Source organism: Megalops cyprinoides, chromosome 1 (genome assembly GCF_013368585.1).
Source record: "Megalops cyprinoides isolate fMegCyp1 chromosome 1, fMegCyp1.pri, whole genome shotgun sequence".
Lineage (NCBI taxonomy): Eukaryota > Metazoa > Chordata > Actinopteri > Elopiformes > Megalopidae > Megalops > Megalops cyprinoides.
Window position 1 is genome coordinate 43909412 of NC_050583.1, and position 16058 is coordinate 43925469.

The window sequence follows — 16058 nt, forward strand, 5'->3', positions numbered from 1 at the left end:
GTCATGCTATCATAAAATAGTCAGTCTTTATTCTGAAAATGCAGTTATAATAATTACTATCTAGATCAAAAAGGCAATAACGATGAACATTAAAAGAGATCCTATCTTTTATTAGATGCCATTTATTGTTTACATTACATTATTTACATTTATTTATTTTGCATTAGCATTTATTTATTTATTGGCATTTAGCAGACGCAAGTGACTTACATCAGTTACAATGCTATCCATATACATAGCTGGATATTTACAAAGGAAAGTGGGGGTTAAGTGCCTTGCCCAACGGTACAACAGCAGTGTCCGGGCAGGGAATTGAACCGGCAACCTTTTGGTCCTGCTCCTTAACCACTACACTATACTGCTGTTTAAAGAGATAATGTTGTACATGCATTTCATCTTCAAACAAGGCACATTCATATTTTGAACTATACTAGTTAAATATAGTCTACAGAACAATAAATGTATATATATATTACATCAGGTATTTACATTTTCTTTCAAACATAGGCCTTATGTTGTTTACTCTTGCTTAAGTTAAAATGTTAGAATTTTAAAATTAATTATGAAAATATTAAGCCCATTTCATCTATCCTCTAAGGCCTGTTCTGTTAGCTGTGTGTCATGTCAAGGTATTTAAACAGGAAATAAGTACATGTGTATCATTTCAAATGAAATGAAAATTAACATTTTAGATTAACACACATCCTCAAGTCATAGTCTTTGTTGTACACAATGGCATGGTCATCCGGCCAGTAAAAGCACTGTAAATATAGCTGAACAAGCCTCTGTAATAACTACTGCAGCTTCCCCAGTCAAGCCCATGATTGAAGAGTATTTATGGAAATGTAGGACTGACTGCACTGGTTTTGAGGCACCTGTTCAGGTGTTTTGGTCAGGTAGGACAGTTCTGTCTGTGTCTGACGACAGCTCATGATGACAGACTCCTGCCCAAGGGACTGCCATTTTTGAGGTTCTCTGTCATTCTGTCTCTATTTGAACCCTCCAGAAATTTTTTGCATTATTTTTGCATTCCATTCCAGCCCTATATGTATTTGCATGGACACTGGTGTGAAGCGGGGGTGCTGGTCTTGTTGAGAGATCAGATTCTGGGAGAGACAGTACGGTCCACAGCTCTTCTTCATTTATTTCAATGTCTGTAAATGTAACAAGTGTAAATTCATACTGTTTTGCAAGAGACTAAAACCAGAAACTCTGTCTTAAATATTTTATTCAGGGCATTTGCAATGCAAATTAACTCAACCTTAATCTAATTTAATTAAATTTAAATTACCCCAGTAAGACACCAGATTCATAAATAGGCAGCATGGTAAATGCAAAGAAAGATGCATTAAAACAAAGCTATGAGCCATGCAAATGACTCCTGAAATGCAAGCAATCATGGGATATCAGATTTCTCTATGGGCATCAGACACAATCTGCACTCGGGATACATCCTTAATCCTGGAGGCTGTCACTTCCTGCTTCATCAGAGGAAAACATTTTCACATTCACATTATTTTCACATTCACGTGTTACGTCACTATCCAAATGTACACAGAAGTGAAGTGAACGTCACCCCAAGATGTGCATAAAATGCCTTTTTTAGGTTTTTTAAAAGGATTCGGGCAATGTAGTCCTGGGAGGTGCTAACAGGAGTGCCCTTTTTCCACTGGGAGAATTGTACTAAATAAGCCCTACTGGAGCTTAGCTGGGCTTGGCGGGCAAATTTGACTTGGTTTTTCACTGTAGCATTCAGGGTTTAACACATAATGTCACACAAATATGAACTTAGGGAGAGACGTACATCGTAAATGCGTAACAGAAAAAATGTACCTCAATGTTAACCAGCTAGCTAACATGAAACATCTTTTGCAATAATGTATTAGTCTTTTGTAAATAGGGTGCAATTTGGAAGTGTACAGTTGCCGATGCTTTCTGTAACAAATATAAAGTTGGAGTTAACTATTATATATGTGTAGTTATTACCTATTGTCCTATTAAAGAGGACCAGAAAAATGTTTTATAAGAACATATAAATGTCATGGAGATATGTGGGCACACCATTTTTCAGTTGCTAAACAGTAGCTACATTCCCTGTGTAATTGTAACCTTCCTTCTGACATATTCAGAACTGACTTGCAGAACGTCATTACACAATTCACCAACGCCACCTCAGGCCAGTTTACAACCAAGCCAGCATCAGAAGGGGCAGGGGTAGGCAATCCTAGTCCTGGAGAGACAGAGATGTTTTTGGTGTTCATTCCATCCAAGCTCTTGATTAAATAATTGTATTAATTTATAACAACAATTATTGTGCTAAGTGAATACAGGATATATAGTCAGGGTGGTGAGAACCTGCATTCACTAAGGGGAATAATTTATCCAACTATGTAATTAAGCTCATGCATGGAACGCCACCTAGAGAAGCGGGCAGTTCAGGGCCACAGTTGCTCACCTTTGAGATTTTAGAGTTTAGGGGCCACAGTTGCACAGCTGATGCTTACTCAGCTCGACAAACAAACACAGTGGAAAGCTAGGTGGAGCTGTACCAAGGCCAGCAAGACTGGTTCCACTACAGCAGTGGTGAAAGGAAATGCTTTCTCTCCTGGTATTTCTGTGGCTCTGGAATGTAACAGTGGGATATTTACAACATCCTGCTGCTGCAAAGGCCTATGTAGCATTAGGTCTGATTGAGCTGAACAGCAAAGCTGTTCCAACCCCAAGTCATGCAGGCTGTGTATGCATTCAGCTTTTTTGGTACTTTCTAAAACTGGAGAGTATCATATCTATACTGGAAAATAAACCTGAACAAAAAACTAGAAATAAATAATAAATTGAGGAGGAAATATAGTGGAAGTGGGAGGGTGTTCTGCGGCCATGTGTGGACACATTTTCTTCATTTCAGGACAAATTAATTGATAATTATCTGAGAGACCTCTATGTGATATCACATTGATATTCAGTCACTGGGGCACAGTTTCTTTAACCAATTTCAGCCCATTTATGGCATATTCAGTTTATTTAGAAAAATAGCCCATTGTTACCAGCTGAACACGAGAGTTCGTCATTCACATCTCATGATGTATTGGAGCACCTTTGTAACAGTGGAAGCCACTTCCTCTCTTCTTGAAGCACAGCGAATTAGTGGCTCTGCTACAGGACTGGCAACAGGTCGGGGACAGGCTCTGATTCATGCTTGACTCCATTCTAATACACACACACACACACACACAAAGAGCATGGAGATGTGTTTCAGTTAAACAGTAGGCAAAGCAAGAACTCTGGTACAAATGTGCTCACAAAATCTGGATTTTATATTTTGTTTCGAAGTTATGCCTGCTGGTGACTTGGAGTGGCAAATACTAAGTCTAACAATATTTGCGTCGTAATTTGACAGGCTGTGCTGTTGGTCCATTTTTTCGTGTTTATTCTACTGTCCATGAATCAAGAAGGAAAATGGATTTTCAGTGTGTTTCACAGTATTGTTTTCTCAAACCTATATCAGCATTCATGACTTGTGTACAGTACGTCTCACTCCGTAGCGCTGGGCAGCCAAACCATGCAGGTGAGTCCATGCAGACAGACTGATTACAATCGTGGGATGTAATTACCTGCCTGTAGAGCAGACTGTGCAATGATAACACTGGCGAAGCTCACCGAACCTGAGAGGGCACAGACAGAGAGGCACCTAGGGTTTGTAGAAGCCAGTCATTGGGGCCACTCTTACCAACAAAGCTACACCACCCACCACTTTAAAAGTGATTCTTCCCACCCGGTCTCTTCTATCCCCTGTAGCACTATACTCTGCAGATTCTGCTCCCTGGTCTCTCTAACGTAGAGGATTCTCCCTGCTACAACCTACAACCCCCCTTATACCCTGTGACTTACCTCTTGTACCCCCTCTTTCCCCTTACCCTTCCTTCTTTCCTTAATTCACAACCCTACATCCTACATCACTCATGCAAGTTCATTGGAGACACAATGAAAGCCCCACATTGGGTGCTTTCCAAGGTGCTGTGGGAAGGAGAGCTTTATCTGAACTTCATTCACACATATCAGCCTGGGGCCAGTAGGCAACCTCTATACACTCATCTTCGCATTTCATGCAACATTTACTGCATACTCAACAAAAATGACAAATAACAAGGGTATTGCTGTGTAAAAACATTTTTTTAAATTTATTCAACAATTTGCGTTTAGATTGTAAAAGGAATCACAACAAGGTTACAAAAATCTGGAATAACTCATTTGATTCTGAATATGCCTTTTTGTTGAGAACTATAATGCACTTTTTAATCACTACACATTGCGGTGCATTCTGTGGTGAAGGTAGGGAATAGAGGAAGGACCTTGAAACGGGCACAGGTGACCCTGGGTAAGGGTCAATAACCGTCAGTCACAAGATCCTCCCTGACTTGACCAGCTCCAGACTGCTTTATAAGGCAGGGTGCTGGTGATGTCTCCCTAACTGAGACAACTAATCTCCAATGCACTGCGGCATGCACAGGGGAGGCTACAATGGAAAGAGTGGATTTTTTTCTGTCATGTCAAAAAACTGCAAAACACAAAGAGGATCAACTGCCCCACCAAAAGAGCAATGTAGTTTCCATTACCTGTCATGTCCAACCTCTGTGAAATAACTGCTGGAAATGGGAAGTCTCACTAAATCAATGTTCCTTGCAAATAAATATATTCAATTCCAAGTGTGGAATTTCCTTCCTTCTTTCCTTCCTTCCAGGCTGTGCATGTCAAGACTTTGAAGCCTCTGGCATGGTACAGACAAACTTACTCATTTACAAGAGGAGAGGAATTTCTGGTGCCACTGAAGCCTGCATGTGCAGCACAGTCAAACATGAACACAGTGCAAAGATCAGGCTGCAGCACAATGACTTGTGCTACGTGCAGTAATATGTACTATGTGTTACCAGGCCATCTGTTCAATGTGAAAGATGGCAGGTGAAGTGGACTGAGTGCCCCTGGAGGAAAAAGTGACACGGACTGTCCTAAACACATACGTTTTTGCCCCCCTGTTTCAGGCACCCCTGACCCCTGAGATCTCAGCTTGGTCCCACAGGTGTCTCATAGACAGACCCCATGAACCGCGAACAGGGAAAAGCCCTACTCGCAACAGGCACAGTTTTTTTTTTACTTAGATCATACTCAGAATATAAGGCTTGTCGGTTTGGGAGGACAGCGTGTTCTCGTTGTCCATCAGCCGATGCGATTTGCTGGGAGGCGCAGGGGCTACACCTCCCAGCGCTCCACTTTGGGCTGCGGGGGTTTTTTGGTGGCTCTTGCGGACAGGGTGAGAGAAATCCGGGCGCTGGATGAGGGGGGCTGGAGTGGAGACCACAAACAGGCTCTGCAGGGCTTTATGGTCAGTGGACATGTGCGTGCACAATGGCCGACGGAAGGGCGTCTCCGTGGCGTTGGGTATGTGAGCGCGCATTCGAGCCTCTGTGAAGGACGAACTCATGCTGCCCTGACGGCATGCTGCCCTGAAGGAGGACCTGACTGAGAGAGAGGCAAGGATTGAAGGGGGGGGGGGGGGGGGGGGTGGGGTGTAGAGGAGAGAGAGCAAGGGCGTAAGACTGACACATTGATATTGGATACTATCTTATACAATACATGTGTTCATCACAGCCATGGTACACATTTTGAGAATTCAGTAGCATCCAAGAACATAGTAGAATAGTTTGCACAAACATGTGCATGCACAACTATGCAATCGCATGCACGCAAACATGCAGAAAAGACACAACAGCAGAAAGATTCACTTTTGGGGGGAAAGCCAGTATTAATAAAGCCCAGAGGATCAGAGCAGTGAAAAAGAACTGTAAGATATTGACCTAGAGATGGAGAGACATAAACAGGGAGAGGGGTAGGGGAAACAGGCCAGCAAGAGACACAGACATGGGGGGATACACTCACTGGTCCTGGATATGCGCTGAGCACTACTGGATCTCCTCAGTTCCCCGGGCCCCTGATATTCCGCATCCACAGACCTGTCTCCCAGGACACAGTGCACCTCATCCACAGATTCGGACTGCAAGGGCTCCTGGTGGATCCTGTCCAGTCCCAGCCAGGGCCAGCGCTGATGTACCGGCTGGGGTCGTTCATATAGTAGGCTGAGCTTGGCCCCATTGGTCACTTGCTGCTGGATTGCTGGGCACGGGTCTCTCGGCCTCCTGGCAAAGTCCAATGAGGAGTCCAGCTGAAGGGAGAAGAAGCAGAGCCATCTTTCTTACATGCTACTAAAACAGCCGTCGACTGGTGTGGACTTACAGTACACTTATTGGCCGGTAAACAATAATGTAAACAGTCAACAGTAAACAATGCACAAAGAGAGGGACTTACACACCATCATTTTTTAAATATCGCATTGAGCTTCTCTCACATGGGGTGGCTAACCGATATGCAGTTTCAAAACACATTGTACAGTAGAAATATGATAACAACCCACATGGTGAAAGATACACATCGCTAGCATTAGCCTAATGTGAAACCTTGGCATGAACATATTAGCTACCTTGTGAATTATGCAATTGCCCTCCCCCTCCCTCTCTTTCATCATGACAGCCTGGTCTTGTGGGTGCTGCTGTGAGTCAGTCTGGCCATGGGGGGGCACTGTGTCATCTTTCAGTGGAGGGGCACCCTTCAACAGCTGATGCACCTGATCCACCACACCCAAATCCCGCAGCAGACTGGCCCGCTGGAGCAGGCTGTTCACCCGCTCCTCCTCTTCTTCCTCATCTAACAGGTCTGTTTCCGTGGGCACACTCTTTCCCGAAGTAGAAAGAGGTGGTATGGTCAACAGCTGTTGTGGAGCACAGCACAGGTGAATGCACCAATATAATCATAACAGTTCAATAAGTGTTCGTGTACACTGTCTAGAGCATAAAAAATCAATGCTGGATGTGATTAAAGCCCAATATCCTTTGAATTATCACAACATTGGACATTTTTTCACTTCTCTGCATGCATTTATAAACAACATAAGAAGGGCACACATGTCAATAAACAGTTGCTGAGTTTCTAGTATTGTGCACAACCACTTAGAAACAAACGAAACTACAGCAATACACTGCCAGCAGGACTCACACTTAGATTTTGTAACATGGGGCTGTAAGTGGGGTTAGTGTGGGCAGTGCGCGTGTGAACCCGCCGTGGTTTGGCCCGCTCTCCTGCGGACTCCCCCTGGAGGTCACGCCTGCGGTTCCCTTTTGGGTCCCTTTCCTTCAGCTCCCTCTTCAAGCGCAGCTCCTGCAGCTGCTGCCTGTGCAGACACATGGAAAGAGGGAACAGGCTCACAGCTCACTGCGCAGTTACAGCATAAGGCATGTCAGGAGAGACATGACCAACTCACTCTCTCCTGCATATGTCAGACTAAAATGTAAATGCAAATCTACATTTGCATTAACCACATAATGTTAATCTACATTACTTGGTTGGCTACTCCCACACCGGGTGTTTGTTAGTGCGCTGATATGCGTGTATATACAGTACAAGCCCACATGTGCCCACTTGCACGGAACTATGTATGTGTGTGTAAGTGCACAAGAATATAAAGACAAGGATGCTGGTGTGGACTCATGCGGGCATGCGTGTATGAATGTGGGAGCGTGTACGTGTGCACATGCACATGCAGCGGCTCCACCTTGCGCACTCCTCCCTGGCCTTGGAGGCGACGGTCTCTTGGAAGAGGGAGCTGCTGTGCTTGAAGTATTTGTCGTACTTCTCCGATCCCTCCCGGGGGAAGATCCTGCGGAATCCACCCAGGTGCTTGGCCTCATACTTCAGCATCTGCTCCATGCTGGCAGCCTGCGACTGCCGTAACTCCTCGCTCCTGAGCGGAGAGAGGACACACCCATGGCCACACTCACATGGGTCGCAGTGCTATAATGTACCTGCATGTCTCTGTCATCTTAGAATAGACTGTGTGCTATGTTTTTAAATGTGTGCACAGATGAGCATAATGCACCCCTACTGTGCACTGTTGGAAGGGAAACGCTGCAGACCATGGTATACTCTAACTGTGTCTGTTGTAAACTTTGTCTCTGTGGCAGACCGTGCCATACTGTTCGTCTCTCAGCTGTGCCTCACGCAGCGTCTCTCTAGCCCAAGGTGCTGTCTCCGGGCTGCAGTCCCCGCTGTACCTGGCCTCTCTGGAGCGCGTCTGCTGCAGCCTCTCTTTGACGCGCCGCCTCTCCTCCTCTGTGATCTTGCGGCGGTCGCAGGCACCCAGGTTGATGAGGACCAGCGTGTCGTACAGCAGCCCATCCTTCACCTCCCGGTCCAGCCGGGAGTCAGTGGTGAAGCTGGGGGAGTGGTTCACCTTGAACAGAGAAAGAGAGGAACACACTGTCCCAAGTACACACATAATGGACAAAGGAAAACACAAATGCACACAAAGACCACGATAACCACATTAAAGACTAAACGCATACACACACACACACACACACACACACACACACACACACAAACACACAGTAGACACATATATATATGGCCAAAAGCACATGGACGCCTGACCATCACGCCTGTATGAGCTTATTGGACATCCCATTCCAAAACCACGGGCATTAATATGGAGTTGGGAGTTGGGAATTTGTGCCCATTCAGCCAAAAGAGCATTTGTGAGGTCAGGCACTGATGTTGACTGAGAAGGCCTGGCTTGCAATCGGCGTTCTAATTCAAACCATGTCTTTATGGACATTGCTTTATGCACAGGGGCACAGTCGTGCAGGAACAGGAAAGGGCCTTCCCCAAACTGTTGCCACAAAGTTGGTAGCATTCAATTGTCTAAAATGTCTTTGTATGCTTTAGCATTAATGTTACCCTTCACTGCAACTAAGGGGCCTAGCCCAAACCCTGAAAAACAGCCCCAGACCATTATCCCTCCTCCATCAAACTTTACAGTAGGGACTGTGCATTCCGGTAGGTAGTGCTCTCCTGGCATCCTCCAAACCCAGATTCGTCCATCAGACTGCCAGATAGTGAAGTGTGATTCATCACTCCAGAGAACGCGTTTCCACTGCTCCAGAATCCAGTAGTGGTATGCTTTGCACCATTCCAGCCGTCGCTTGATATATATATATATATATATATATATATATATATATATATATATATATATATATATGCCCTCCCCCTCACAGACACCCATACTACAAGCATATTGCAATTTATTTGTTTGGCAAGATGTCCTTTTCTCCACCTGCCAAACGGTATAGATTTATATCACATACAAGACAGTTAATACAAAAGAATTGTTGTACTATATAAAACCATCTAACACAGTATGACACAATCTAAAGCAATACCAAATGACTGAATGGTTAAAGCCAGCTGTGTCTAAGCTTTAACAATGCCACATAAAGCCAATGCAAGAAATTAAGCAGAAACCAATAACAGTTACACTGCAGACCAAGTGAGATGAATTATCTGCCAAAATAGCTGGTTCACAATGAAATATTTAGATCATCAGGGCAAACAGACCTACATGAAAACAACTCACATTAAATTAAATAGCTCCAGCCCTTACACCGCTAAAAATGTTCAGTGTGAGGCACAATCACAAAGCTAGTAGTTCCATTAACACTAATGGGGGGATGATGATTGAGATCACACCAGGCTATGCGCTGTGACACTGATGCTGAGGCAGAACCTGGGAGAGGTGCCTCACCTCCAGCAGCCAGGGCTTCAGCCGGTGGTCTAGCAGCACGTCGAACCCCAGGATCTCGAAGCAGGCGCTGCCAACCGCGTGGTTAGGGAAGCAGGTGTGGTAATTGTGCTTCAGGATGGGGTGGGCCGATATCAGCGTCTTGATGATCACGTCCTCAATGTCGTTCCACAGCTTCGCCGTGTCGCAGTGCGTGGACTCAAGGTGCTTCTTGAGGGTGGACAGCTTCCTGTAGACAGAGGAGTACAAGAGGGGAGAGGAGACAGAGACACCAGTGTTCCTTTTATCCACTTCTCTCACAGCTTAGGTGAAATCAGCAACGTACATAACGTGGTTTTAGTTGTAGCAGTGACATTTTCAGCAAGTCCAAAATTGCCTGTATTGTAGTAAAATGATCCAATAGCAACAGCAACTGTTGTCTTTACAATTACATTAGCCACATGGTGAGTCTGGGATCTGTGGGTCCTTAACAATATATTGGATGATTCTATCAACTAGGGCTAGCTGCTGGGGTGTACAATGTAACATGTGTTTCTGTTATGCAATAAACTGGTTGTATTTCACTGAATGCCCAGAGACCAGTTCTCTAGGAATTTTACACTCAAAATAGCTTATGCATTCAATTTGGTGTGAAGACTATTTCAGATGTTTGATGTTTGTTTTGGATGAAGGAAATCCAAGAGAACTGATGCTCCAATCATGGTAACAAGCAAAACTCAAGTTTAAAAAGGTTGCTTTCTCCAGTCAAAAACTAAAAATACTTATTAGGTATTCAAGGGGGAATTTTTTTGCTTTGTCTTATATATTCTCAAGTGATGTACACCATGGAGTTTGAGGGAAGGATCCCTCTTGGCCATTAGAGAACGCTTGTTAAATCCTTCTATGGACATCATAGAACAGAGGGGTACAAAACAGAGAGGACAAAATGGGGGAACTGATGCTGGAAACAGCTGACATAAAAGTGTGTGTGGTTTTTACACTGACAGAAAAGACAGTACAGTCAGATTTCAGTAACTGCACAGGAAAATCTAAAATCCCTTCTCCAGAATCTTTGTTTAAACATTTACAGCTTGGCTAGAAAGTGTATCTTTTCTGAGAATAGCACAAGGCAGGCATACAATGTTGCATCAAAGCAAATATATTCAGAACGCTTGGCAGTCACCCCCAACCAGCACCTCAGGTGCTGCAATCACACTGCGCATCTCACACACGAATGTCTCCATTTTTAACAACAGCAATTCCAGTATGTAAACACAGTTTAATAGCCCTATGAGATATCGCTTTACTGAGAAGACAGAGCCGTTCGCTGAGGCCGTTTGCTTCTGTAAGAGCTCTTTATTTCACTCCATACTGGTTGACTCAACCTCAGGCTTACTAAGCCTATGAGCCAAATGCTGTCCAAGGAAGCAGCGTGTCGGCTCACCGTTTGCTCCCAGTGTCATCGTCGCGGACAAAGTTCTCGCTGTGTTTGTTGATGGCGTAGTTCGTCAGGTGCATGCAAACATCGTCCTGGGAGGGAGAGAGAGAGCAAGAAAGAGAGAGAAAGCGAGGGAGAGGAGAGAGGGCGGCCTCAGAACAGGCAGTCCGGTGACAGCATTCACTTCTGCCAGCGGTGCATAAGGGATTTTTATGACACCGCCATAAAATCCACAACCTTGGCTAGAGTCACACTGATGCAGATTAAAGTGGGGCTTGGGCAATTTGCTCAACAATAACCTGAGTTTTGGCAGGAAAAGGGGGTTCACGCTCACTGGAGCACTGGGATTCCATTATAAACTGGCCGGGGTGGCCGGGGGGGCAGCGGGCAACACAGCAGAAAGAAATGCACTGTTATCTTGCCAAGAATTTGAAAGAACCCTGAAATGTTAAACACATCAAGGCATCACCACTTAAATGGGAAAGTTAAATGTTTTCACCCAAGCTAAACTGAATGTTTCTTCTTTGAACAGTAGTGTTATATTATGAATTGATAAAGTAGACATTTAACTATGTCACACTTATTTGTATGTCTTTCTTTCATTTCAAGAGTCATTGCTACCTGATTTTCCTCTATATGTCATATAGTTCATTAACCAATTACATATATGTTTATTGAGGGTGACTTACACATATCTTACAGTTTATAATCTGTGTGTATTCTCTCATCTATTGATATGTTTTCATATTTTTCCACAGAGATGTTTCACATCCTCAAAGAAACAAGAGCAGTACCTCCCCATCTACCATGAACCATGAATGCCCCAACCACAACTCCTCCCGCCTATCCATCGTAACCCAAGCTCTGGACAGTCCCATCTGTTTGACATTGGAACTGACAGACCTGACGGCTGCTGTGTTTTAAGATGGATAAGCTACACTGGGTTTAATCAGCCTAGTGCAGCCGCAGCTGTAATCAGCTTCGAGAAGCTATGGCTGCCCGGGAGCTGCTCAAATTCCTGATTTATTCCTGCGATTTCCCAAAAGCCTCCCCCCTCTGCCAAAGGGGGAATACTTCATGGTAACCATTTGATGGTTGGACATGTGGAGAGGGCACCACATCTCAGGGGCAGCAGTCTCCCTACAAAGCCCCGCTCCCTCACCATGTTGCTGTTGGCGGGCTCGCTGTACGTAGTGGTGCAGAAGCGCGCCAGCCCCTCGTTGTACAGAAAGATGCGGAAGGGGTCGCAGGATGTCACCAGCACATAGATGCGCAGGTCAAACTTAAACCCGTCAATGATGAATGGCTGGGGAACACAATAATATTTAACAGATTAAACAGCAATATGAACTAATGGCATTCACTGAATTGATTGGCTAGCAGAGTTTTTTTCTCTTCTTGACAATATGTTTTCAGGAGAACACATTACAAATTGGACTGTGTTCTTGAACACTTATGAAAAAGGTGACTGTGACCTATCACAGTGGAAGTCAGTTTAAGTCAGTGTAGTGCAAAACTCACTGTCTATAAGTGCTGTGAGGATGTGAGTGAATAGTTGGAGTGTGGTCTCTCTGTCAGTGCTGTGAGGATGTGAGCGAGTGAGGGGGTGTGGTTGCTCTCTGTCACTGCTGTAAGTATGTAAGTGAGTGAGAGAGTGGCTCATTTCACTGACTGTACTGATTATGTTCAGACAGTGTTATGCCTTACAGGTCAGAGTCTCACCCTGGAGACATAAACCTGGCAGATCATGTGCTCGCCAGGCCGGATGTCCTTGCTGGACTTGGTGATGAAGATCCCACGGCCCTGGCAACCCGAGTCTGGCTTGCAGATGTACGTCTTGTGTTTTTTGGCCCTGGAGTAAGCCTGGAAGTCACTGTAGCTGTAGTGGGGGGAGAGAAACACGTGACCTTGTCATATGCAAATTCTCCCCTTTGAAAGCAAAAGAAACTGATCTTTATTGCTAAGAGAACTACACTCACAGCAAAGTCATGATACTCATATTAATCTCAACATTTCTCAAAATCACTCTGTGCAGGTTAATGTAATACTGTATAACAGTAAATGAAATGCTAGTTTAACAATATATGAGCATCCACTAATTCAGATGTTAGCACAACAGCAACTTACTGCATGGATTTACAATTCACTACATGGAAACACAGATAAGTGTATAAAAGATAAATCAATGTCATGAGTCGTCCTGAATCTATGAACAATGTGTGGAAAAACTAAACAACTCCCAGTGAATGTGTAGTGGGTAACCCTTTGCTATTTAAACAGACTTTGAGCACAGGTCTTGCGCCAGACCAAAAAAAGATCCAACCATTAAACTCCACCTGTTTTTACACAGGTTGTTCTTTTCCGCTGGTTCACGGCCTCAACCGACACATAATGTTTCACAGTGTTTCTTTGACTGATATTATTGCTACATCGTTTTATTAACATTACAAGAACATTAGGCAATGGTTGGATGTGTACTCACTCTGCTGGGAGACACCAGGTCCTGGGGAAGATGTTGTACTCCTTGGGGAAGAGCTTTAGCATGCGGTTCAAGTTTCTGGCCAGCAAGTCTTTCCTGCAGATCTCACTCATTCCAGGGAAATGGTTGATCTTCTGCAAGGAGAAAGCAAAACCCAGCAGCTGCAAATCAAATAATGAAGATGAATGCTGGGAGAGGGGGTCCTGGTATGATTTTAGTTCAATGTAAACTATGAATGACATTAATTAAAAAAGTGCACTCGCAGTGACTTAGTGTCTGGGGGACTGGTCTTGTCTGATGGTGTCTGAATGTGAAATCACGTCACCCGTGCCCTACCCCATGACCCATCTCACTGAATCCCACTGAATCCCAGCTCGCATTGTATTGAGCTCTGACAGGGGCAGGTGCACTGCAGCGATGAACAGGAACCGCTGGACTCGGAGCTGGGCCGAGGAGGAGAGGAGCACCACCACCCACCCTCGGGCAGGATTCACACATGGGTGAGGCGCAGTACCTGGTAGCGTTTCATGTCCATGACACGGTCCAGCGAGACAGAGCAATCGGTCCAGTACAGCGTCCAGTCCTCCCCTTCCACGGCCTCCCTTAAGCCGTACCTGCGAGCGGCCCGGCGCACTGGGCAAAGAGAGAGAGAGGCAGCCGGCTGCTCTTCAGGTGCACCACAGTGAAACGCATGGCACTATGTTGCACCAGAGTACTCTGCACGGTTGTTCATTTCAGGCCTCAGGGTCTCCTCACTCTTCAGCTGGCTGCAACCAGTAGGGCTGAGCATTACTGACTCTCTCCCACTGCTCGTCTCTGTACCAGAGCTGTAACTCCACCATTGGCACACAAGTAGTTCCTGTTTAATTAAAACCTCACAAAATACACTTTCCACTTAAACGGCAAGACTACAATGCTATACTGTAGGCTGTGTTTCTTTTTTCTTACCCATCTCATAGATATGAATTTTTTTCAGTTACCACACACAGCAGCAAAGAAGACATTTTGGCTCAAGACACAGTGGGAGTTTTCTCATTATTATTTGTGGAAGTTATGAATGAAGCTTGGTACTGTATGAGACATGCTCTAAAATGTTTATACTGCCATTTATAGGAAAGGGGTGAGCTGGGGGCAATGAAAAGGGTCCAAATGTTTTCGGAAAAGTACAGCAGGTTCAGCTGAGCAGAGCGAGCGAGCGAGCGCACACACTGCCCGCCCACAGCTGGGCTCGTATAACTTAACTTACACATAACACAACCTTATTGCAGACAGCGCTTAATAAGCCCAGGGTAGTGCCAACACCAGACAGCAAGCTCTTTTTATGAGTTCACAGAGCAGGCTTTGAAGTCAGGGTCTGGGGAGACAGGCCTTTTCCCATGATCTGGCACTCTGACCATCGGTCTGGCCCAACTGATGTGCAACGCACTCGCAGCATTGACATAACATTGTAGACCTGCTGTGCAATGTAATTTAGTATATACAATGACAGGAGTCTCAGTCCCACTTCTTTTGAATTGTTCTGATTTAACCGAAGTGTCTTGAGTTGGCTCAGCTCACCACCTGCCAGGACTTATTATGCAGTGAGGTAATCAAAGCTATTGTGTGGAGCTGTGTCACACCTGAAGGCTGCCCCAGAGCAGGTCCTGGCCTTGCCAAGCCAAAAAGATATGTTCCCCCAGTACAACATTCCAACATTTACCCAGCACCTTTAAGTGGTGATTAACTCTTGTGTGTGCTTGCCCGGATTTTACCCCTTCTCCCCATCCATTTCAAGAAAGGTAAGGAAATCACAAAAGCACAGATAAAATCCAAATTCAGCAGAAAGCCAGTTCTACTACCAAAAGTTTGCAGGCTCAACAAGGTACATATTATTGGCCTCACTGTTGTGGTAGATTGAATTTTTTATGCATTTTTAGTGATGAGATGAAAATGAATGGGGACTCACCGCTCTCGTACTTGCAGTTGGTGAGGTTGATCCAAAGTCATCTGGAAGAGAAGACACAGAAAAAGGGACAGACGTGTGCCTTGCTGGGAGGTGCCTGCACTTATTTTGCACCCTCTGCACTCTACTCTGCCCTCTGCACTCCTCGTCATCCTCTCTCAGGACGTGTGCAGGGGAGAACAGAGACTTTCTATCTCCAGAGCCTATACTTCAAAATACTATAGGTGAAAATAACAACAATAATACAAATAAATGATGCATAATAAATACGGTAAAGTCACATTAAAGGGAAAGCCCTCCAAACCTATAATTTGCTAATTTGCATTGTAACGTTAAGTCAGAGAGTCATAACATTGCAAAGAGCTGAATTTTACCATCAAATACATTTGTTAAAAAGAAAGACAAATCATTAATGTCATTCCAAACCACAGGGCTCAGTGTAGATTGACCCCTTTGCAAAGAGAAAACAGCTAGAAGAGACCACTTTCCAGAAACCAAATTAATAATAAGAGGGGATAGTAATATTGAATATTTT

General features: G+C 44.7%; 1 protein-coding gene across 1 annotated transcript; it reads right to left on the minus strand.

Moving 5' to 3' along the window:
- Positions 1-5149: 5149 nt before the first annotated feature.
- On the minus strand, positions 5150-14131 carry ttll6 (tubulin tyrosine ligase-like family, member 6). Its single transcript, XM_036542079.1, has 12 exons — positions 14096-14131; positions 13585-13715; positions 12825-12981; positions 12265-12408; positions 11109-11194; positions 9689-9914; positions 8157-8335; positions 7658-7846; positions 7102-7276; positions 6530-6781; positions 5932-6214; positions 5150-5514 (listed from the first exon to the last, which is right to left on the minus strand). Exons 1-12 carry the CDS (start codon positions 14114-14116, stop codon positions 5150-5152), a joined length of 2208 nt encoding a protein of 735 aa, XP_036397972.1. The 5' UTR covers positions 14117-14131.
- Between the last annotated feature and the right edge of the window lie 1927 nt (positions 14132-16058).